Source organism: Coregonus clupeaformis, chromosome 24 (genome assembly GCF_020615455.1).
Source record: "Coregonus clupeaformis isolate EN_2021a chromosome 24, ASM2061545v1, whole genome shotgun sequence".
Classification (NCBI taxonomy): Eukaryota; Metazoa; Chordata; class Actinopteri; order Salmoniformes; family Salmonidae; genus Coregonus; species Coregonus clupeaformis.
Window position 1 is genome coordinate 56,486,504 of NC_059215.1, and position 25,117 is coordinate 56,511,620.

A 25,117-nucleotide genomic window follows, 5' to 3' on the forward strand; every position below is an offset into this window, starting at 1 on the left:
ACTGTGCATGCATGTGTGTGTGCGTGCAGGTGTGTGTGAGTGTTTGTGTATTGTGTGTGTGTGTGTGGTTGTGGTTGTGTGTTTATGTGTCCCGGACTTCAAGACAATTTAGAGTTAAGTAGGTAAATGAATAAAAAGCTTATACGGATCCCTCCCTCCCTCTCAATACCTTCTCTGCCTCTCCCCACCCTCCCTCCTCCTTCTAGCCTCTCTCTCACCTCTCTCCCTCCCCCATCTCTGATTCTGCCTTGCCCCATACATTTTTCTCTTCTGTCCTCCCTCTCTTCTCTCCTAACTTGCCACTCTTTCCTCTATCCTTCACCCTTTCCTCTCCTCCCCCTACTCCTCCCATCCAGCCCTGTCTTTCTCCTCTTCAGCTCTCCCCCGTCCTCTCCCCCTCCCTCCTCCTCCGCTCAGCCTCTTCAGAGAAGTCCTTCCCTAAACCCCAGAGAGAGGGGGAGGAGTCTGGATGGCGAGGACACGTTGGTAATCCATGCGCTGACCCAGGTCAATTCAATTATCCTGTTTTCTTTAGCTGCTACCACGCGTGTGCCCATTTCACAGCCAACTCCCTTAATGCACCCATGATTAGCTTCCCCTCACTTTTAATGATCTACCTATCCACACACACACACACACACACACACATACACCTCGTAACTATCGAAGCCAGCCTGTGTCAGAAACACACACACCTTGTACCTATTGACGTCTGCCGATGGCCGTAAAGGAGAGAAAGACTCAACTAATGGATGAATGTTCCCTCTGAAGGAATCTAAACACTAGTTATTCCAATGCCTATTCCAATGATCAGGAGGTTTCCGGGAAGAGGTTTGTTATCTAAGGCAATTCATCTGTACTGTCCAACATTTTTGATTTGCCTTTCGCTTTACCTTTCCAAATGATATAAGGTAATCATGTTACCAAATATGGATGAAATAGGTACAACCAAAGCATATAGCACAAGCTGCCCTCCCTTCCCCTGTACCTAGGCTGAAGCTCACCTACCTGGGATCCAGGATCACCATGCCAGCTCCATCACTCTCTCTCTAACCCAGCCCACCCTCCCATGTACCCAGGGTAAGTGTGTCCTACCTGGGATGTCTTGTCCATTGTAGCTCCATCCCGTCACGCCCAACATGGAGGGCAGCGGCGACCCCGGCCTGCTGTCTCTGTCCCCCTCGGCCTGCTGGGTAATGTGTCTGACCGTGTCTTTGTTCTTCCTGTTCTTCCTCCGCCCCGACCCCGAGGGCTGCCACGCCCCTTCACCTCCTCCCCCCTGCTCCCCCTGTGCCCCTGCACCCACCTTGGGCCCGTCCCGGGGATGAGAAATGGAGGAGGGTGAGACTTGTTCCTCTTTGACAGTGACGGGACGGTAGTTGTGTGGCCAGGCGTGCTGGGAGTCGTGACCACCGTCCTCCTGGCTCTCGTGGCTCTTGGGTGGCTCCTGGTCCTCTTTACCGTATGTACTGCCACTACCCTCGTGGCAGCTGGCAATGGCTGAGTCACCAGAGGAGTTGGCTGGGCTTGTACGCCTCCCCAGCCAGGGCGAGGAGCTTCGTCCTGATATGATAGACACTAAGGCTTCTGACGCCACCCCTCCTAACCCTCCTCCTCCCCCTATACCTCCCCCACCTCCTCCACCTCCCCCTACACCAGCGGCCGCGGCAGCCCCCATCTCAAAGTCGGCCAGTTCGTCGGCCAGTTCAGAGCGGATACTGATGTCCAGTGCGGCCTTGATGAAGCCATGACAGGCCTGGACGATGTCGGTCATTTGCAGGTAGCTGGCGGCTGACATCACCTCAATTACATTTTTACTGGTCAGCGCCAGGTGGGCCGAGTACATGAAGTCCAGGATGGCCTTGAAGCCCGTCGCTGTGACGATGTCCAGGTGAGTGACGGTTGTCTGGTGATGTGTCTCCGCCCCTTTCTTCACCTGAATGATGAATAATAATAAGGTTGATGACCTGTCGTTATTGTATAGGCCTTTACATTTGAGTCATTTAGCAGACGCTCTTATCCAGAGCGACTTACAATTAGTGCATTAATCGTAAGATACAGTAGCTAGGTGAGACAGCAACATATCACAGTCGTAGTAAATACATTTTCCCTCAATAAAGTAGTTAACTGCTAGTAAGAAAAGACAAGTGGAGTTTTTTGGGGGGAGGGGCTTGGGGCGCCATGGGATTTATTTAAGATACTCTTTGAAGAGGTAGGGTTGCAGACGTTTTCGGAAGATGGGCAGGGACTCCACTGTCCTGACGTTAGAGGGAAGCTTGTTCCACTGTTGGGGTGCCTTCTCACAAACTCAATATGCTTAACATAGTATGAGGGTAATCAGTCCTTCAATCAACCAATCAATCAATTAACCCCATATAGAGAAGGAAAAGGGGACAGCAGCACTTAACTGTGATCTGGGATTAAGGCCAACTTCCAGTCCTCCACCACCAATGTACATAAACCTCTCCCCAGATCTGTGTAGTCCCCTCTCCCACACCCACCTGGCAGTAAAGGGTCTTGAAGTAGCGCGAGGAGCCCAGGAGGATGTTCTTGTGGGCCTTGAAGATCTTCCCGTCCACGATGACACAGGCGTCACACAGGATGCCATGCTGCCGCTGCTCATTGAGCTCCCGCAGGAGCTGCCGGTAGTGGGACGCGATCTCCATGTCCTCCTTCCTGTTGCTGTTCATTTGGTTAGCTGACCTGTAAGCCTTCCCTGGATACAGTCTGAGGGAAAGCGAGAGGGAGGGAAGGAGAGAGAGGGTTACAGTTTCATTGGGTTAGCTGACCGGGAGGGAGGGAGACTGGGACGGTGGTAGGTAGGTTATAACAAACCAGTCCACCATCCAATACAGTTTCCCAGCATGTTACAGTAAAACATTGACAGAGTTTGGGAGTATGAGAGGAGCTATGCAATTCCTAATTCCTAATTACCACAAAGCATAAAAAATGCTCCACATTGCCTCAAAATCCCTGATTCAAAGCAATGCAAAATACCCCAACATGGCCCAATCAGCTACTGACAAACCAAGCACTGTGAACTAATCCTGTATCTTGGACCATAATAAATATATCACAATAATGCTCCTGATGACCAAACAACAACATCAATAGAAAAACTATTTCAACTGTTGTGGTTTGTTGTAAAAAAAATTAAAAATAAAAGCCCTGCAAAACATTTCCAAAAATGACTCTGTGTGTGTACAGCCTGGATAACTGTGGCTCACTCTGGAGACCAGAGGCTGTGTGTGTGTGTGTGTGTGTGTGTGTGTGTGTGTGTGTGTGTGTGTGTGTGTGTGTGTGTGTGTGTGTGTGTGTGTGTGAGCACACCAGTCCTCGTTTCTCTCTCTCTATGGGGAGATCAGGCTAGACTAGCTCCTCCATTGGATTCTTTCCACCCCATCACCCCACTAACTGACCTACAGTGATTACACCCAATTCTTCAACAAAACAGAGCCAAAGCTGAACTGCTTTACACTGTATGTGCTGTATAGCATTTCATTCAGTTAATGCCCTCTCTTACTAGGATATACATCTTTATTTGTATGGATGGCCTTTCTACTGGGGTGGTAATCAATAGGTAAGGATTTGACGAGAACTCAATAGAGCCCTCTGTTCCCTTTGACTGTTCACAGGTTAAAGACAGGCGGAAAACACACAGGAGAGAGGGAAAGGAGGAGAGAGAGAGAGAGAGAGGGGGAAAGGAGGAGAGAGAGGAGAGAGAGGAGATAGGGAAAGGAGGAGAGAGAGGAGAGAGGGAGAGAGGGAAAGGAGGAGAGAGAGGAGAGAGGGAGAGAGGGAAAGGAGGAGAGAGAGGAGGGAGAGGAGAGAGGGAAAGGAGGAGAGAGAGGAGAGAGGGAGAGAGGGAAAGGAGGAGAGAGAGGAGAGAGGGAGAGAGGGAAATGAGGAGAGAGAGGAGAGAGGGAGAGAGGGAAAGGAGGAGAGAGAGGAGAGAGGGTGAGAGGGAAAGGAGGAGAGAGAGGAGGGAGGGAGAGAGGGAAAGGAGGAGAGAGAGGAGAGAGGGAGAGAGGGAAAGGAGGAGCGAGAGGAGAGAGGGAGAGAGGGAAAGGAGGAGAGAGAGGAGAGAGAGGAGAGAGGGAGAGAGGGAAAGGAGGAGAGAGAGGAGAGAGGGAGAGAGGGAAAGGAGGAGAGAGAGGAGAGAGGGAAAGGAGGAGAGAGAGGAGAGAGGGAGAGAGGGAAAGGAGGAGAGAGAGGAGAGAGGGAGAGAGGGAAAGGAGGAGAGAGAGGAGAGAGGGTGAGAGGGAAAGGAGGAGAGAGAGGAGAGAGGATCAAAGAGAAGAAAGGTAGATTGCCATGCTGATGCACTTACAGACAGTGTGAATTGGAGAATGAATAGTGACACAAACACTCACAAACACACACATACACAGCCATATAAACTGCACTCGCAGACACACATGCCAACACAACACACAGGTCAATACACAGGCCAATACACACACACACACACTTAGCATCCGCCGCTCCAGTTCTCGTCTTGGTGAGGGCTACATCGGCGGGCGCGGAGTGTTACCAAATTTGTTTTGGGAATGCCGTGGCTGTCACCCCTCATTGGCAGTTCAGGGAGACGACAGCCGTGGTTGGCCGAGGTGACAGCAGCGTTTGCTTGGGGGCTGGCACACTTCAGGTCATGTTTGAGAAAGCAGTGATCAACCTGATGGCTTGTAAGATCACATCAATCCTGTGTGTCTCTCACATGCACTCAGACAAACATACCTCTAGTCAATGAACACAGCAGGAATTGAGTGACAAGGCTGTCTGTGTGTGTGTGTGTGTGTGTGTGTGTGTGTGTGTGTGTGTGTGTGTGTGTGTGTGTGTGTGTGTGTGTGTGTGTGTGTGTGTGTGTGTGTGTGTGTGTGTGTGTGTGCGTGCATGGGTGTTGGGGGGGATAGGGGGTGGGCTTGTTGACGGCGACAAGCAATGATGCAGATTTATCTAGCTAAACCGTCTAAAAAGGTTCTGGATGTCTTCCAACTGCCTACTTCCTCACACACAGAACTGGCTGTTGCCTCGTAAGCAGGGTTTTTGTAGTTCTTTAAGGCATGTCAAAAAAGCTGAAAAGTTATTTACTTCAACATAAAATCACATTGTCCCTCCATCCCTCTAAAGACATTCAAAGATTTTCTCCAAGGCTTGTCACAAAGAAAAGCTGAGGAGAAACTAGCTTCAATGTAAAACCACATTGTCCCTCAGTCCCTCTAAAGGCATGTTTTGACGTAGGCTAGTTTATTCTCCTTTCATACACTAGTCAAAAATCTATGCGGCGGCATCTAACCTTGAGAAACAGCCCTTTCTCTTCTGGGCTGATGGAGGTGTTGAAAGCCCTCACCTCTCACCTCCCAACACAAACCCCACAGCTTTTAAGGACACAATTATTTCCTTCCTCCTCTCATCCTGTCCTCCACTCCTCCTCTCTTCCTTTCACACTGGCGTATCACACATCCCCACAGGTCAGCCCCCCTCCACAGATAGCATATGAACAGGTCATAAAAATGACCTGAAATTAGCTTTAAAAATGCAAAATTTTCTCAGCCTCATTGCAAAATGTGTAGAATAACATGAGATTAGCTATAAAACTGCAATTTGTTCTCTCTGCCCCTGTGTCTACAGCGACAGACATGTTAAATTTAGAGCCCGACCGATATATCGGTTCAACTTGCTGAGAGAGAGGGAGAGAGAAGGAGATCGAGAGAGGGAAAGAGGGGAACACTAATCAGATTTACCGCTTCAGTAGAACCAGTGAGAGATGGAGAGAGAGTTTGGCAGAGAGAGAGAGAGAGGGAGAGAGAGGGAAAAAATAACTTTAATGGAGTGAGCTGCCTTCCGAACTCTGAACTCTGTGGATCATTTGTCTAATTGGCTGCTTTCATTTCCCCATCCCCCTCCTCTTGGATGTGGACCCTACGCTCCGAAGGGGAACATCCCCCACTCATCCAGTCATCCCCTCCTCCCTTCACTCCCCTCCCTTCACCCTCTCCATATGCCCTCTATTCTGCCTCCCTTCAACTCTCCCTGAGCCCCCGAGGTTCACCTCTTACAACCCCTTATCCCCCCCTAACCCCTCCCAACCCCTCAGAGTCTCATAAAGTAGTGGTAATTAATGTGAAGCATTAGGAGAATATGGAGAGTAGTACAGTCCATTGCAAAGGGGGAAAACAGTCTAGAGAGAGTGACAGAGAAGGGCGAGAGGGAAAGCGAGAGAGAGAGAGAGAGAGAGAGAGAGAGAGAGAGAGAGAGAGAGAGAGAGAGAGAGAGACAGAGAGAGAGAGAGAGAGAGGAGAGAGAGAGACAGAGAGACAGAGAGACAGAGAGAGAGAGAGAGAGAGAGAGAGAGAGAGAGAGAGAGAGAGAGAGAGAGAGAGAGAGAGAGAGAGAGAGAGAGAGAGAGAGAGAGAGAGAGAGAGAGAGAGAGAGAGAGAGAGAGAGAGAGAGAGAGAGAGATAGAGATAGAGATAGAGATAGAGATAGAGATAGAGATAGAGATAGAGATAGAGATAGAGATAGAGATAGAGATAGAGATAGAGATAGATAGAGAGAGAGAGAGAGAGAGAGAGAGAGAGAGAAAGAGCACTCAGGGGCTCTCTTTAAAGCATGCCACAAGAGCTTTAAGTCCCTGTCACCCTCACAGAGCCCAAATCAGAAGTGACTACCATCCTCAAGCCACACACACACTCACACCCCTACCCCTTCCCTGCACACACACCCTGCACACAGACACACACTCCAACTACTAATCATAACACACATATACACACACCCCAACTATCCTGATCACGTCACAACCAAGGTACTTTAGATCCAAACCAGACAACTAAGGAGAAGAGACAGAGAGACAGGTGATGGAGAGAGGAACGAGCCCCATTCCCTTTCTCTTTTTTATTTTCTGTCGCTCTGGGCAAGGAGGACCTGAGAGGAAGGGGATATGAGGGGAGGGGAGAGGAGAGGCAGAGTGAGAGAAAGAAAGAGGGCAAAGGAGAGAGAAGGAGGAGGTAGAGATGTAGAAACAGACAGCGAAGTAGAGAAAGAGAAATGAAAAAAGAGAGAGAGAGAGAGAGACCCTAAGTCCTGCCTGCGTCAGTTTGACTCGCAGGCATCCAATATTTTTTAAACAGCTTTCATTCCACTCAACTGGGCATCAAGGCCATTATCCTGGGGTTAATCCCCAATCCTACAGAGCTGCTCTGGCTTTGCTCTGCTCTGGCTCCGCTCCGGGACAAGATGGGGTGGCAGCCCATCAACTAAACAGGCACAGACAAAAAACAACACATGCACACAGGGGCAGAGAGGCAAAGAAACAACAAAACAAAGCCGTAAACAGTGAATACATGTTCTCTCTTGAGTTGAGCGTTAGTACCGTACGTCAGGCAACTTGTACATGGCTGCACTCCCACTCTATGACTATGTCTACATCCCTCTGTCTTACTGTCCCTCACCCTGTCCTCTGTCTCTGTCCTTGTCCTGTGTCACTGTACCTGTCCCCGTTCCTATCTTAAACCCCATCCATATGTTTGATCCAAAGTTCTGGCTCGGGTCCAGGTAGCCAGGTGCGAGAGGACAGTCTCACCACGAAGTGACGAAAGCAGACGAAAGCGGATCAAGCAGGCTTATCCAGGGTGTCTTAAAGTCGCCTCCACCTCTCCCCCAATCCCTCTTTCCACCTTTCTTCTAAAGCCTCGGCCATCCCCCGCCTCCAAGGTGAATCCATTCACCACTTGGATCAGATGGGATAAGCCGAGGGAGACAGAACTAAGGTGTGAGGAGGATAGGTGACGGTGTGTGTGTTTGTGTAGAGACATCCATGTGCGTCTCTGAGTCTGTGCGTGTCCGTGTGTTTGTGTCTGTGCATATGTGTGCACGTATGACATACAGTGCCTTCGGAAAGTATTCAGACCCTTAGACTTTTTCCACATTTTGTTACATTACAGCCATATTCTAAAATTGATTTTATTGTTTATTAAACTCAGCAATCTATACACAATACCCCATAGTGACAAAGCAAAAACAGGTTTTTAGAATTACATAAAATTAAAAATGACATAAGTAGTCAGACCCTTTGCTCTGAGACTCGAAATTGAGCTCAGGTGCATCCTGTTCCCATTGATCATCCTTGAGATGTTTCTACAACTTGATTGGAGTCCACTTTTACTAAATTCAATTGATTGGACATGATTTGGAAAAGCACACACCAGTCAATATAAGGTCCCACAGTTGACAGTGCATGTCAGAGTAAAAACCAAGCCATGAGGTCGAAGGAATTGTCCGTAGAGCTCAGAGACATGATTGTGTCGAGGCACAGATCTGGAAAAGGGTACCAAAATATTTCTGCAGTCCCCAGGAACACAGTGGCCTCCATCATTCTTAAATGGAAGAAGTTTGGAAGCACCAAGACTCTTCCTAGAGCTGGCCGGCCAAACTGAGCAATCGGAGGAGAAGGGCCTTGGTCAGGGAGGTGACCAAGAGCCCGATGGTCACTCTGACAGAGCTCTAGAGCTCCTCTGTGCAGATGGGAGAACCTACCATAAGGACAACCATCTCTGCAACACTCCACCAATCAGGCCTTTATGGTGGAGTGGCCAGACGGAAGTCACTCCTCAGTAAAAGGCACATGACAGCCCGCTTGGAATTTGACAAAAGGCTATCAGACCATGAGAAACAAGATTTTCTGGTCTGATGAAACCAAGATTGAACTCTTTGTCCTGAATGCCAAGCGTCACGTCTGGAGCAAACCTGGCACCATCCCTATGGTGAAGCATGGTGGTGGCAGCATCATGCTGTGGGGATGTTTTTCAGCGGCAAGGACTGGGAGACTAGTCAGCATCGAGGCAAAGATGAACAGAGAAAAGTACAGAGAGATCCTTGATGAAAACCTGCTCCAGAGCACTCAGGACCTCAGACTGGGGTGAAGGTTCACCTTCCAACAGGACAACGACCATAAGCACACAGCAAAGACAACGCAGTGGCTTTGGGACAAGTCTCTAAATGTCCTTGAGTGGCCCAGCCAGAGCCCGGACTTGAACCCGATCGAACATCTTTGGAGAGACCTGAAAATAGCTGTGCAGCAACGCTCTCCATCCAACCTGACAGAGCTTGAGAGAATCTACAGAGATGAATGGGAGAAACTCCCCAAAACAGGTGTGCCAAGCTTGTAGCGTCATACCGAAGAAGACTTGAGGCTGTAATCACTGCCAAAGGTGCTTCAACAAAGTACTGAGTAAAGGGTCTAAATTCTTATGTAAATGTGATATTTCAGTTGTTTATTTTTAATACATTTGCAAACAATTCTAAAAACTAGTTTTTGCTTTGTCATTATGGGTTATTGTGTGCAGATTGATGAGGGAAAAAAACAATTTAATCCATTTTAGAATAAGGCTGTAACATAACAAAAATGTGGGAAAAGTCAAGGGGTCTGAATACTTTCCGAATGCACTGTTCGTCATTCACTACATGACCAAAAGTATGTGGACACCTGCTCGTCGTACATCTCATTCCAAATTCATGGGCATTAATATGGAGTTGGTCCCCCCTTTGCTGCTATAACAGTCTCCACTCTTCTGGGAAGGCTTTCCACTAGAAATTGGTACTTGCTTCCATTCAGCCACAAGAGCATTAGTGAGGTCGGGTGATTAGGCCTGGCTTGCAGTCGGTGTTCCAATTCATCCAAAAGGTGTTAGATGGGGTTGAGGTCAAGGCTCTGTGCAGGCCAGTCAAGTTCTTCCACACCGATCTCAACAAACCATTTCTGTATATACCTCGCTTTGTGCACGGAGGCACTGTCATGCTGAAACAGGAAAGGGCCTTCCCCAAACTGTTGCCACAAAGTTGGAAGTACAGAATCGTCTAGAATGTCATTGTATGCTGTAGCTTTAAGATGTCCCTTCACTGGAACTAAGAGGCTTAGTCCAAACCATGAAAAACAGCCTCAGACCATTATTCCTCCTACACCAAACTTTACAGTTGGCACTATGCATTGGGGCAAGTAGCGTTCTCCTGGCATCCGCCAAACCCAGATTTGTCCGTCGGTCTGCCAGATGTTGAAGCGTGATCCATCACTCCAGAAAATGCGTTTCCACTGCTCCAGAGTCCAATGGCAGCGAGCTTTACACCACTATAGCCGACGCTTGGCTTTGCGCATGGTGATCTTAGGCTTGTGTGCGGCTGCTCGGCGATGAAAACCCATTTCATGAACCTCCCGACGAACAGTTATTGTGCTGACGTTGCTTCCAGAAGCAGTTTGGAACTCGGTAGTGAGTGTTGCAACCGAGGACAGACGAGTTTTACGCGTTACGTGGTTCAGCACTCGGTGGTCCCGTTCTGTGATATTGTGTGGCCTACCACTTCGCAGGTGAGCCATTGTTGCTCCTAGACGTTTACACTTCACAATAACAGCACTTACAGTTGACCAGGGCAGCTCTAGCAGGGCAGAAATTTGATGAACTGACTTGTTGGAAAGATGGCATCCTATGACGGTGCCACATTGAAAGTCACTGAGTTCTTCAGTTAGGCCATTCTACTGCCAATGTTTGTCTATGGAGATAGCATGGCTGTGTGCTAAATGTTATACACGTGTCAGCAACGGGAGTGGCTGAAATAGACAAATCCACTAATTTGAAGGGCTGTCCACATACTTTTGTAAATATAGTGTATGTACCTGTACCTGTATTTGTAGCTGTCTAAGTATAGAGCAGACACTGTGAACCTTGCATGAACCTTGTACCCTTAGCTGACAGGTGTTTGTCAGTGCCAGGAACACAGCTTGCCTCACCTCTACCACTTCCATCAGCCTTACCCAGTACCCTGCCTGCATCCTGAACACCACAGGGATTTCATTATAGCTAACCCAAATACTCAGGGTGACAGCTAGCCTAAATACTCATGGTGAACTCACTTTGGTAGTAGCTAAGCTCTATGACCTGACCAGGGGCCTGCTTGGGAATTTGGTTCAGGGTGCTACAGTGCCATTAACAGCATCTGTACATTGTTAGCTAAAGGCTAAGTTAGTGTGGAACTGGAATGTCATGTGATATGTATAGGACTTTCAGTGTGATCCACCCATACCTGTATTCTAATTGGCTCCTGTATTAGAGCAAGGGCTTCTGGGTAGAAGATCAGTCTGCGCTGCCATGATGTAGTGTATGGGGGTGTCGCCATTCCCTCTCCCCTTATTATTTATTTTATATCCCCTTTTGAATTATGCAGAGTCTTATCATTAAAGTTTGCAGTTTAATGCGCATTGTGTCAGCTTCTTCTACTGCAAGACCTACAACCCACAGCCTTACATTAGCTTAGCAATAGCTGATGGATAAAACTACTGAATGGTTACAGACATATTGAATACTGTAGCAATACAGACTCAGCTTCCGTATTACCAATGACCAGGGAACAAACCTTATTTTAGAACTATATTTTAGGCATTAGTGTTCACTCAGGCTGAAGCTGCTATGGTGCTAATGCTACATAGGTGGCTGTACTGGGAAATTAACCTGTGAATGAAATATTTCAGTTAATGACTGCATGGTCTGTTTGATCACAGTGTGTGAACCTCTGTTATACACTATGCCTCCTGGATTTCTCTGTGACCCCCCTATAATAGTACCTGTACTAAGTCTAGTCAGTGACCCCTTATTAAATAAGGGTTTCTATCTTCCTGTACTTCCCTCTCTTTCCCTCTCTCCCTCTCCCATTTTCCCTCTCTCTCCAGTGTTTCTGGGCTATTCTGTCTCTCCCAGGCCCCTCAGCCAGGCTTGGCTCCCCTGGTATCTCCCTCACTGACGACCCGGGGCTTAGCCTAAATTGTCAGACTATTAAAAGCTGTGAAATGCATATAATGAAACATCTCATTACCTCTGTCGGAGAATCAGATGGAGGGATGAGGTGAAGGAGGGGAAGGAGAACAGATAAATGGATGGAGGGAGGAAGGAAGGGATGAAGACCGAGGAATAAAGGGAGGGAGAGGGCGGAAAATGAGGAAGGGATGGAGGGAGGGAGGGAGGGAGGGAGACAGGGGAGTGAAGGGTGGGGAGGTGAGGATAATGGAACAGATAACTAAACAGTGAGTCTATTGTTGGAGAAGAGTTGGCGTTAGGGAGAGTAAAGGCGGGATTGGCCACTTGAACAAACAGAGGCGGGGCCCTGAGGAGCTCGGGTGGGATGACTTGTATCCATGAGCGGTCAATCAGATGTCAAAAGGCCAGTCTCAGGGATTACCTCATCAATTCGATGTGGTTTTAGAGTGCTAAGGTCACATAGAAATGTACTCAAAAGTTTATCAACTCTACAATTTTTGCATAATATTAACCTACATTTCAGTACAATTAAATAAGATACCAAATGTACATAAAATACCCGCTTTCTTGAACAAAACAAAACAAAAATACATTTACAAATTCCCCCTTCAAATCCTGGCTGAAACTGGTCCTCCGTGGGCCTTTCCAAGAGAGAGAGAGAGAGAGGTTGGTTAGCATCACTGTCACGGAATCCCGTTTATACCTGGTTCTAACATGTGTCCTTTGTCCTGATCTTGTCCACATTCTGATTGTGCCCAAATGTTTTTGACAGGTGTAGACGATTAAAAGACAGGTTGTGATCTGACTGTGATCAGAGGTAGTCAGGCATGTATTGTGTCTGGATATCTATCAAGTGTAGACGAATCTGGACAGTGAAACCCTTTCAATTATTATTATCCCACCTTCTAAAATCATTGACAGGTGGCACCATTGACTTACGGTATGACATCAATATGTGTCTTAAAATAAATATTGTTTCAAAAGAATATCTGTAAAACAATTTGCATACAGGGAGGTACCAGGAAATCTGCTCAGAATCGGACACACTGGACGGATAAGAGACATGTTTTAATACCATATGTAGATCAGAATGTGGACAAGATCAGAACAAAGGATGCATGTTAGCACCAGGTATAAGCTAGGCTGAAGATGTGTTGTATTAACAATAGCCTCCAGTCAAAAATGAATAGTCCCATAGTGTGTGTGTTCGTGAGGCTGATTGTGTGTGTGAGTCACTGTGGCCAGTCACTCTTTGGCGCCGAGGCGAGTGTGTGTGTGAGAGAGAGAGAGAGAGAGAGAGAGAGAGAGAGAGAGAGAGAGAGAGAGAGAGAGAGAGAGAGAGAGAGAGAGAGAGAGAGAGAGAGAGAGAGAGAGAGAGAGAGAGAGAAAGAGAGATAGCGAGATAGAGAGAGAGAGAGAGAGAGGTTGGTTAGCATGACTGTCACTCGGCCCCATAGCAAACAGAGGCATCTTTCTCAAATCCACAGTGGGCTGGGGCTAACAATGAGCTCACGCAACAAGTACAACAGACACACCCTCCTTCCCCCTCCGCAAATATGAATAGTGACTACCCACCCACTCTGCCCTCCCAACTAATCAAATTTACAAACACACACACACAAGCACCAAAAAGTCATATTGTTACCACACAACAGACAAACTTACTATATATAACATGACAACTTGATATAAAACTTCACAAATGGCCAAAAATAACAGCAGATGACTGCTGTCCATTTCAGATAAATGAGGGTGGATCGTTAAGGATCAAATATATTATATATTAAGATCAATAAGTGTCTGAGACAAAGTCCAAAGATAGTGTTCTAATGAAGATCAATGGTTGTGACAGTCCTGGTTTATTAACCTGATCAAACAGCAGACACAACACTGATCTAAGTCGCCAAGATTTTCTGCACCTCTGCCCTTTAAGAGAAGATAAAGGGAGATGAATGGAGAAAAGAGGAGCAGCTAAATATAGTCTCACACACTTTGGAATCAAAAGAGAGATAGAAAGAGGGAGAAAGGGAGAGAGGGGGAGAGAGGGGGAGAGAGAATGACAATGAGAGAGACGGAAAGAAGTAGTGAGAAGAGAAGGAGGGAGTACAAGTGAGAGAGCTTAATTGCTCTGAGACTTTACACCAGTGTTACCACGGCGATCGATTGCCATCTTCAATTGGTTTCTTATTCAGAAGAATCTCAGTGCAAAGCTAGAGTTGACTGCTTGACTAGAACACACTGAGACTCCAGAGTTTCTCTATGGAACTCTATGGCTTGAAGAATAGAATACTGAGTATAATTCATACATATGATGGTAGCAAACAGCGTTTGGAACCAATGTTGTTGTCCTTTCTGTACAGAGTGATGGAATGAACAGCGGAGCCAAACTTAGAAAAAAAGGTGCTATCTAGAACCAAAAAGGGTCTAACAGACAACCACCTCTCTTTATGTTTGGTCCTATATTTATATATATATATATATATATTATTTTTTTATCCCAGTTAAATAATAATTTTAAAAAATATCTACAATATTGTGTGTTATTGTAACCTAAAAAGAGAATAGTGCAAGAAAGTTTTGCTCTTTTTTTAATACATTTGAAGTCGAATAATATTAGAATATATTTATGTTTTTGTTTCAGATGACACAGAGGGTTTTGTGGCCAGGGGCCAGCATGTCCAATGTGATTGATGAACTTAGAGTGTCTAACAGACAACCACCTCACCTGTCTCTCCTCTCCTGTCATCTCTCCATCTTTCCTCTCAGCGTGTGTTTACTGAACACGGTTTGACGTCTGATTGTCACCCACTGACTAACGTGAACTGGTGCCATAGCTAACAGCGTTTGGAACCAATGTTGTTGTCCTTTCCGTACAGAGTGATGGAATGAACAGCGGAGCCAAACTTAGAAAAAAAGGTGCTATCTAGAACCAAAAAGGGTTCTTCGGCTATCCCCATAGGAGAACCCTTTGAAGAACCGCTTTGGGTTCCAGGTAGAAGCCTTTTGGATTCCAGGTAGAACCCTTTTCACAGAGGCTTTTACATGGAACCCAAAAGAGATCTACCTGGAAACAAAAAGGGTTCCCCTATGAGGACAGCCACAGAACCCTTTTCTAATCCTTTTTTTGTAGGTTCAGGAGAAAGAGAGAGAGAGAAGGAGAGTAACAAAGAGAGAAAGAGAGAAAGAGTTGCGTTCCGAAGTGCCGTGCACTAAGACAAAAGACCTAGTGTGCAGCTCCTGTGATCATGAGCTGCCCGTCGCTAAGGACAACACCCACCTCGGAAACCTAATTTTAAAAAAAGTCACACATTCCCACATTGTGAAGCAGTGGCAGCAGGATCAGGTGTCTGTCCAACACACCAACACACCAACCAACCAACCAGCCAGCCAGCCCACACCCCCACCGATGACACACCAACACCACCATGCACAGGGGCAGAGGTTGAGGGGATAGAGGGATGGGAGAAGGGGTGAGAGAAAGAAAAGTAGTATAGTGAACAGGATCAATGTAAGAGAATAGAACTGAGTGAATATCGCTAAATCACAGACTTCATTCATACAGCTCCAGCAGGACAAAACCCTAGTAACAAACAATGACACTTCCGTCTGTGTGCTGCTGAGCAGAGTTCTGTAGAAGCCCAGGGGTCACCACTAGAAAGAGGATGTGGACACTACTCACTTCTGTTATAGGTGCGTGCCACCTGGATCTGTTCCCAAGTGAGAGATAAGGGGGGAAGAATGTAGTATAGATGAGGCATGTTTAGAAAAGATAATTAATATTATGAAAAAATATATTTCTTTCAGATTTTTTCCATCTTGTCTAAAATGCCATGTCTCAAGGCAGGTGAGGGAGACTAATGTTTGGCTTGTTGACAGAAGGGTTGTATGACTGTATCCACGGTTTGGTTATTTGGCGATGATTGATTTGTACTGTATCCAATGGACTGGGCTGAGAGGGGATTATAGTGCTGGCTCTCTTTTAATGGCGGTAAAAAATAGAAAGGGAACGAGGGAAGGGTAAAAATGAAAAAGAGAGTAGGGGAAGCCACAGGAGGCACCTGGCCCACTTACAGTAATGGAGGTGGTGGAGGAGGAGAGGAGAGGGGAAGAGATAGGAGCAGGGATGGAGGAGTTGAGGAGGAGAGGAGAGGTAGATGGAGAGAGAAGAGGAGGAGGTGGAGAGGTGCAAAGGTCGCTTGGGTGGGTAGTCAGCTTGTCACTGAAAACCCAAATCACACAAAATATGAATAACTATCTAATACACCAATGTTGTTTCAATCTGCTTCCCACTGAGTAGCGTGTCCATCTAACTAATATTCCACTAATACCACCCCGCCGCGCTATCCATCTATCCATCGATGAATATTTCATATCCTGATGGCACTTTTAAATGCACCACTAATGATCAAATCCAAGTTGATCTGGCATAATTCAAATCAGGCCAATTAAAAAAGTGTATCTGTCTACTGTACATGTTAATGGCTGCTGAGTGGAATAATTGTATGTTGAGCAGCAGGTAGAGAATGTTAAACAGGCCTTGTTAACAGCACTTTAGCACTTTCCCCTGAACTCTCAGCTGCTGAAAACACCTCTCCATGGCCTCCTAATGCAGGACCCCATGAAACACAAACCCTTAGAAACATAACAAAAAGACAGTCATGTCTATTACTGATGGCACACTGCTATACGCTAGCTTCATAAAGTACAGTACAAGGTTCAGCGGCTAGAGACTCAACTAGTTAGGGTAGAAGATACTGAAAAGTATGATTTATGATAAAGGGAGAGGAATCATCTCACAGTTTGCTGATGTGTGTTCCAGCTAGATAAAATGATGTTTCACTCATAACAGCCTTCTTCAAGGTTTTTTGACAAAGAAGCAGAACGTAGGACTGTGCCGTATTAGAGGAATAATTCTGGCTGTATTCTTCTCTAGCCAGATACTGTGTGCCTGGTATTGTGGAATAGGAGGTGTAGGGGCCAAGGTTTGTGTGGTATTGCAAGAGGAGAGAGGAGAGGTGTTAGTTTTGTTAAGACTCTTTCCATCCTCCCTTTGTGTGTTTTTCTATGGATGAGTTTAGACTGAGACAGACAGCACCGACACAGACAGACTAAACTGTGCCGGAAAAAAAAAAAAAGACAGAATACGGATGGGTAGAACGCTTGTGGAGTAGACGTCTGTTTCATCATTGCCGTCTCTCCCTCTATCTCTCTTTCTCTCTCCTTCTCTCTCTGTTTGTCTCATTCTACCTCTCTCCCTTCCTACTCTCTCTCCCTGTCTCTCTTACATGAGCTTTGATATGGAAATACCTCTCCTCCCAGACCCTGATTGCTAACTGATGGTTTCTAGAGACGTATTTGCTCACAGGCCCTCAGTTTCTCATCATCAGGCTCATCTACTGCTCAAGAAAGGGTGAATTACAACACGCAACACATTGACACATTACAGTGCCTTTACCAACATAGAAAATAATTTCTATTCTATATGCTATATGCTATATCCAGATTTTCGTACTTTCATACCATTTCTGTACCATACCGGGGTATACGTTATTACCAGATGTGCACACAAGGGGCGCTGTCGTATTGAAAATCATACCGTCGGTATGTCTAAATACCACGGTATACGGTATACCGCCCAAGCCTAGTCTGTAACTGAATTTGTTATAAATAATTGGATAAAAAATATTCTAAACTAATTAATGAACAATATACTGTGTATATTATTTGAGAGCAGATGCCCAGCCTAAAGCACTTGGGGGGAATAGAGCAAGCTGATTGGATGATTTCTCTCTGTTGTCTCTCATTATCTTGTCTGCTAGCATCCCGCTCTTCATTTCTTGCAGCGAGATGGGATCCGGAACTAGAGGGTGTGTGTGTGTGTGTGAGTGTGTTTGTGTATGTGTGTGTGTGTGTCAGGGGTGCTTTGCATTTTAACAGTATTTACGTTTCTCCTGTGAACGAGGCTGGGAGAGTGAGGTTCACGAAGAGTAAAACCCCAGGCCGGACCCAATATAGTTAATCTGTGGGGAAGCAGAAGCAGGGAGAAAACAGGTTTAACTTATAGCAAGCATCCTAAAACACTGACTTCTCGGACTTCATTATGGTTAAAGTTATGATTGGTGTAAATTCACACATACACATGCACACACACAGCTTGGCACTTTCATGTGCATTTTTGTGTGCATTTTTGTGCAGCACACACACAGGGACACACACTTTAAATATTAAAGCCCATCTGACCACCTGAACAGCCAGGTAAATCAGAGCAGAGATGGGGGGGCATGAGGAGAGGGCCTGAACCCACCTGACAAGTCACTATGCTGGGGTGATGAGCATGTCAAAATGGGCTAGGGACTACAGCTGTCATACACATACACCTGGCCCCCTCTCACAACCACACACAACCCTGGGGGAATTAGGAGCACCTGTATTTGGTGTAGACACAATGAGCTAAAGCAGAATGAACCTATTTGATGTGAACATGACGTATAAGGTCGCTAGGTTAGAAAGAGGCTAACAGCCATGACACCAATCAAACGTAAAAATGCTAATAGTAACAGAAAGACAGCGAGAGAGAGTTGTCAGAATCCCTCAGAGATGTGATGTGTAAAATGGGATGTGTACATGGCATGCTAGCTAGTGTAAACAACTCATTTTGGAGGGTGTTCCCATTAACGATTGTGCTCCGAGGGGGAGAGAGACAGAGAGACAGAGAGAGAGAGAGAGAGAGAGAGAGAGAGAGAGAGAGAGAGAGAGAGAGAGAGAGAGAGAGAGAGAGAGAGAGAGAGAGAGAGAGAGAGAGAGAGAGAGAGAGAGAGAGAGAGAGAGAGAGAGAGAGAGAGAGAGAGAGAGAGAGAGAGAGACAGAGAGACAGAGAGACAGAGAAAAAAGCAATAGATAGAGCAAGAGAAAAACAGAATGTGCTTCTTTTCAATGACTTGCTGTGGTAGTTTAACACAAAGCTACACAGAGAGTGGAATACGTAAGCACCTAGCCAACAGATACAGACACACACACACACAGTGTAGTGTAGATGAGGGGGCAGCATACAGTAGGTCCCCTGTGTTTTAGCAGCTAAAGCCTCCTAACCTGTTACCACACAGTTCAGCCCACAGCCCGGGAGTAAAGCCTTCAGCCATGAGAACAGAGCACTCCACCCACACACACACACACACACAAACACACACCCATGCATACACACTGCACACACACACTGCACACACACTCACACACACGCGCACACACGCACATTCACTAAGCAGTGAGGTGTGTGCCAGCCTGCAACCCCACTTCCCTCAGTATAGCCTTGCACACTTATCTCTCTTTTTCTCTCCCTCCTTCTACCCCCCTCTCTCTCAGTCCGCCTCCCCTCTCTTCTCTCTCGCTCCCCCTTCAATCTCTCCCCCTCACACTTTCCCTCTAACCACCAGCAACCTCCTCCCCCAAATTCTCCTCTCTGTGCGAATGCTCAGATTAACAACCTGTCTATTTAACACTTGCCTCCTCCCCTATGGCTTCAACACACATACGCATGCACACACAACTGACAAGTGTACCGTACAAGTGTAAAGCCCTTGAGCCCCCCCCCACCCTCCCCTCCCTCTCTTTATTTGCTCAACTCTCCTTTTTGTCTTACACCTTGTTGATAACAACCCAGGTGAAGACGTCACTGTTAACGAGGGTTCAGCACTGACTTCCGTACTTGACACCTCCTAAATTAGGACACCTCCAGGGTTCCATACTTCAACAAGGGTTCCTTCAAATAAATATAGTTGTATTTCTGAATTCTATCCTGGCATTGTGTGCCTCTCCTCTCTCTGACCATCTCTCCATTTTACCCCATTCATTTGGCTAATAATGGCACCTGCCTTTGACAGGCTATCGTTTCAGTAAATGGTAATAATGGTTAATTTAGCAAGCATATAATAAAAAGCCATGAAAAGATGAAAAGCAACGCGACATACAGGTTTATCATTCTTTATAACTTTAAATGAATCGTATTTATAATTGTTTAGAACACATTTATAATGTCTTAGGCTATAAATTAAAGTTATTAGGCCTATAAAATATATTAGAATCTGGGAATAATAAAATAGTAACAGGTTACTAGCTTACTGTGGTGCATATTTAGGTAATGTTTCAGTCAAGGAGGAGGTGAAATTTAAGGGGGAGACCAAATAACAGTGTGATTTTGCGATTAAATCTTTAAGGCTACAGATAGAACTATCAGAGGTTGTAGGCTAGTTAGGGAATAACATAATAGCAGACACTTGTCAGACATAGATAGATTTGATCAGACAGACGATTTAGGCAGTGGCGTGCGGTGAGCTCGGTGGCTGGGTAGACACTGGCTATTATCAAAGCCAGATTTACTCGCAAATAAACCTTGATTAAGCCCAAGTTCACCATACAACAGATAGCTCCAACAACCAGAGTGATATAGGCTATTAACCAAAATTGACAAACAATTATCATCAAATGTAAATACCAATGTAACCAAGATACACAAGCGATAGCCTCTGATGGCGGCATATTTCATATTATCCGACAAAATGACACACTGCTCAACTCAGCTCAGCCATAGACCAATCTAGCGTTCACAGTTACACCCAATAGGTGGCACTAAAATACCAATATATGGACACATTTCATCCATATCCTTTCACAATGGATTTACAATTCTTCCAATGCACCGCACGCAAATACACATATACACACACACACACACACACACACACACACACATAGTATTGAAATATTATTACACACACATACATAATAAATAAGGTTCTAACAAAATGTCCATATCAACAATCGAAATGACAGAAAAATACAGTTCTAAAAAAAAGTAAAAAAAGTGTCTCATCAAAACGAAATTCTAGCAAGGGATGTTGTCTATACTCATGTTTATTCGTGATTGAGAATAGCCTATGCCTAGGCTTGGGCTATAGACTTTCCTTCTTGTTATTTTTGAAAGCGGCAACATTAGGACAACACCTTCATAGGATAGAATATTTGGGAAATAAGATACTGTTTACAATTTCAACTTGTCTTAAAGCTTTTATGATAGGCCTAGTAGAAGGATAGGTTATTGGCCATTTGGCTTTCAACCTTGCATGGAAGGATTTTCCTGGCCCGCATTGACCATTTCTTTCTTAATAAGCTTAAACTTGATTAAACTTGTCATTCGATTTTTCTATAGGCTATTGATATTGTTTGTTCTCTCTCATTATTAGTCCCCTGGCTACCATACGTTTTTAGGATATTCAAACAACTTTTGAGTTGGAACTCTGTTACATTCATTGTTTGATTGGGAGAAAGCCTTGCATAAAACGATGAAAGCATAGCAGTAGCCTAACCCACAAATTGCAAAGGAAAATGCATTCATCTGTCCATCAGGGTGAACCTCTCGGTGACAGTGAAGTATGGCCAAAGATGACAAAATGATCAAATCTAGCTTTCATTAGAACACTTGTCCAAAATGTTGTAAAACATTTCCCTCCTCTCATCTCTGATCGACTGTCTGCTCCAGGTTGCTGTGTCTGTCAGGCTGAGTGTGGTGCATTCAATTGGATGATGGGACAAGGACATCCCTGCCGGCCAAACCCTACCCTAACCCAGACGACGCTAGGCCAATTGTGCGTTGCCTCATGGGTCTCCCGGTCACGGCTGGCTGCGACACAGACGGGTATCGAACTAGCATCTGTAGCAACGCAGCTTGCACTGCGATGCAGTGTCTTAGACTGCTGCGCCACTCGGGAGGCCCCATCCACAAAGTTTTGAATGCTGATCAATTGCCTTGCACATGACGTCTGCCGAGTCTGACTCTCAGCCAAGTGCCCCGACTCTCAGCCGGAATCGGCCCTGATCCAATGTGCTAGCTGGGGCATGTGCAAAATATGAGCTTTTGAGCATAAAAACTAGCAGAATAATTGAGAAAAAAAACATTAGATACAAAAAAGAATGACAATCTTTTACATAATTTTTTATTTGGCATTTCATAACAGCTTTTTAGATTAACACAGCACTGCCTATCCTGCCTATCCTGACTGCACGTCACTGGATTTAGGCGACTTCAATGTTGGAGTCACACCTGGCGCACAGTGCGCCGATACTATGGGTGCGTTCCTCTGCCCAGGCATTGCTGACGCATGCCAGATCTTACAACGCCTGGATAGGTATTTTACGTATCAGCTAACCACATCATATGTTATAACAATCTGCCAGTCAATGACACAGTCGATGACGTGTCACGCAACCATTGGTTGACGCATGCAACGTCTGACAGAGCATTTACACTATACAAGCAGCACTAGCCTAGCCATGCTAGCCTCGCCCAGCCATGCTAGCCTCGCCCAGCCATGCTAGCCTCGCCCAGCCATGCTAGCCTCGCCCAGCCATGCTAGCCTCGCCCAGCCTTGCTAGCCTCGCCCAGCCATGCTAGCCTCGCCCAGCCTTGCTAGCCTCGCCCAGCCATGCTAGCCTCGCCCAGCCATGCTAGCCTCGCCCAGCCTTGCTAGGCTCGCCCAGCCATGCTAGCCTCGCCCAGCCTTGCTAGCCTCGCCCTCATGTGGTGCTTACAACAGCCATTGTAAGCCAATCCAGTGGGAGTTGGAAGCTATGGTGAGCTTCGATTGGTCACTCGCGTCGTGATATCGCGGAGGATTTGAATCAAATGCAGCTTTCCCCAAATGTTTACCTGCCCTGTTTAGCTCCCTTGCCCTTGCTCGCATTGCTCAGTGGTCCACCCGCCTACTCAGCTTCTCTCGCTTTCCTTCCATTGATAGTGAATGGCTTCTGATGTTTCACCGAGCGATGCCGCTTCCTAATGTAAACGGCCACTGAGCAGGGGAACGCGACCATTGTGTTGTTGTCAGCGTATGAATAAAGTGGGGTTGTTCCCCTTTCATTTTCTGAGCACAGTAGAAAATGGAGGAAGAAGGAATTAACCACTTTGAGGGGGCAGACACAGACACAGACAGAGACCGAGACACACACAATAACAGGCAAAGAGAGACGGGCAAAGCATGTCAGCAGTTTGGCTTGACATTTCAGCTTCTTTCAGCATCAAAGGAAAACACTTGACGCCAGACATTCACTCAACTCAAGAAGCGCCTGCAGACGGATCAGATTAATATCGCATATCGCTACAAGGTTCCCCAAAAAACGTTGAGTCTGAAACCTGAAATCCCCCTCTCTCATCTGGTACTTTAGGGTTGGGTGTTGACACAGCAGAAATTTCCAGCTGGAGAAATCCCCCTTTCAGAGGTTAACCAAGGGGAGGAGTAGTTGGAGAAGGGGGGTTAAGCCCTTGCCTGCCAAGATGCTAGCATTTCATTTTAAATACCCCCGACCGACCTCACAGAACGGATACTACAACCAGGGCATCACGATTAGTGACAGCTATCTGCCTCCCACTGGGCACAGACCTCAGTTCAAGGTCTAGTTTTGATTTACATTTGGTTGAGTTGTCAACTAACGTGAATTCAATGTGAAATCAAGATAAAATGTCACCATGTTATTGGATTTAGGTTAAAAGTGAAGTGAAAAAAATATGAAATTATTTTTGCAAATCCAATCAGTTTTCCCACGTAGATTCAACGTCATCACATTGAATGTATTTGTTCAAATGACGTGGAAACAATGTTGATTCAAGCAGTTTTTGCACAGTGGGGTGACAATCCCCTAAAGCCTAATATTGGGGTCAAAACTTTGACAGTTACCTCAATATTCAGGGTTCACGGATATATTCGGTGACAGAGGGGCTTCATTACAGCGTTTTATTCTGCAATATGACTAAATCGTGTTTTCCCAATCCCTACGCCAATGCACGTGCACAATTATTCTACATTAGCAAATGACAGCATCTCATAATGACAACAACATAAAACATTCACGTTAAGTAGACATCTGGCTTGTCACGTATCTCGGCAACACTAAAAATGTAGGCGGATTATACTTCCAGCATGTCGCTCAAATGTATCGCGCCGAGGAGCTGTCAAAATACACTTATGCGGTCCGTGACATGATACAGACACACCGAAAACCACCCGTTAATGGTAGTAACGACACACCGCTTCAACTTGTGACATTCATTAAGAAGAGTTGCATTGTTCAATGGTTATAATGTGCGCGCATGTACGCTCACCATCTGAGCAAAAAACTAGTATGCACATTACATTGTTGTAAAAGGAGGCACATAAACCTTTTGAGAGCATCACCGTATAAAACCAGCAGCTTTTGTATTACATTATTTACATTATTGAATAGAAACGGAAGGGGTGATGAAGGAAATACAATGAAAGAGCACGGCAGACATAGCCTACCTGTTAACCCATGGGGTCTGGGGTAGACGCGGTGTAGATTCTTTGGAGTCCAATCCGGTGTGACTGCGCGAGAGAGAGAAAGAAAGGGGGGTGTTCAGAAGAACACAGTATTCTCTTATTTCCTCCCCTACGCCTTTTATGTCTCTAAATGTTATTCCCCTGTTTTCTCCCCCTCTCTCCCTGTCTCCGCCAGGCTTTTTTTTTCTCTTTTTCCCTCCCTTGCTTTTTCCTGTCTTGGTATCAGGAACCAGCCTCCCCCTCTGTGTCTGTCTCTCTCCCTCTCTTTCCCTATGGTGCTCTCTCCCTCGCTCTGTGTCCCCGTATCTCCCTGTGTCTTTGGGCAGACTCAGGAAATGAGGCAACATGAACACACACACGGTTCTATCAGCGACCAACCCCCCAGACACTCCCCCACCTATCTGACAGCTCAAATAAATATTAGTGTCATTATTGCAATTGAGTAGCACGACGTGAAATCATGACATAAAAGAAAAGAGTAGGCTATTTGTCGGTGTGTGTTCAGTGTGTCATGAAAACAATATTATGAATAGTTAATAAAAATAATATTCATGTATTATTATTAATGATAATACGACGTGAAATCATGACATAAAGAAAATAGTAGGCTATTTGTTGGTGTGTGTTCAGTGTGTCATGAAAACAATATTATGAATAGTTAATAATAATATGAATGTATTATTATTATTAATATTAATATTATTACGCTAAACTGGGTTGTCATATGGACAGCACAACAACTGGAAATTAAATAGTGTGTGTAATGTGTAATATCATGTCAATATTATGTGCAATAATATACATGACATGTATTGCTCTACCTATATCTACAGTATCTATATCGTATTCAAGATTTTCTGAAATAAATATCAACTGCTGTAAAAGAGTGTTTGATTTGAATTGACACAATCTCATGGTAATACAGTTTGTGCGGGAGTTTCCATATTTAATGGCTCAGTGAGTAGGCTA

General features: G+C 45.6%; 1 protein-coding gene across 1 annotated transcript in view; it reads right to left on the bottom strand.

Annotated features, from left to right (window-relative positions):
• LOC121538617 (zinc finger and BTB domain-containing protein 46) overlaps nucleotides 1-24,459 on the bottom strand; it is a 92,795-nt gene extending 68,336 nt beyond the window's left edge. Inside the window, exons 1-3 of the mRNA XM_041846793.2 lie at nucleotides 24,131-24,459; nucleotides 2,502-2,727; nucleotides 1,096-1,936 (exon numbers count right to left, since the gene is read on the bottom strand). Coding sequence (XP_041702727.1) covers nucleotides 1,096-1,936; nucleotides 2,502-2,690 — 1,030 coding nt within the window. The 5' untranslated portion in view covers nucleotides 2,691-2,727; nucleotides 24,131-24,459. The remainder of the gene's footprint in view (nucleotides 1-1,095; nucleotides 1,937-2,501; nucleotides 2,728-24,130) is intronic.
• Between the last annotated feature and the right edge of the window lie 658 nt (nucleotides 24,460-25,117).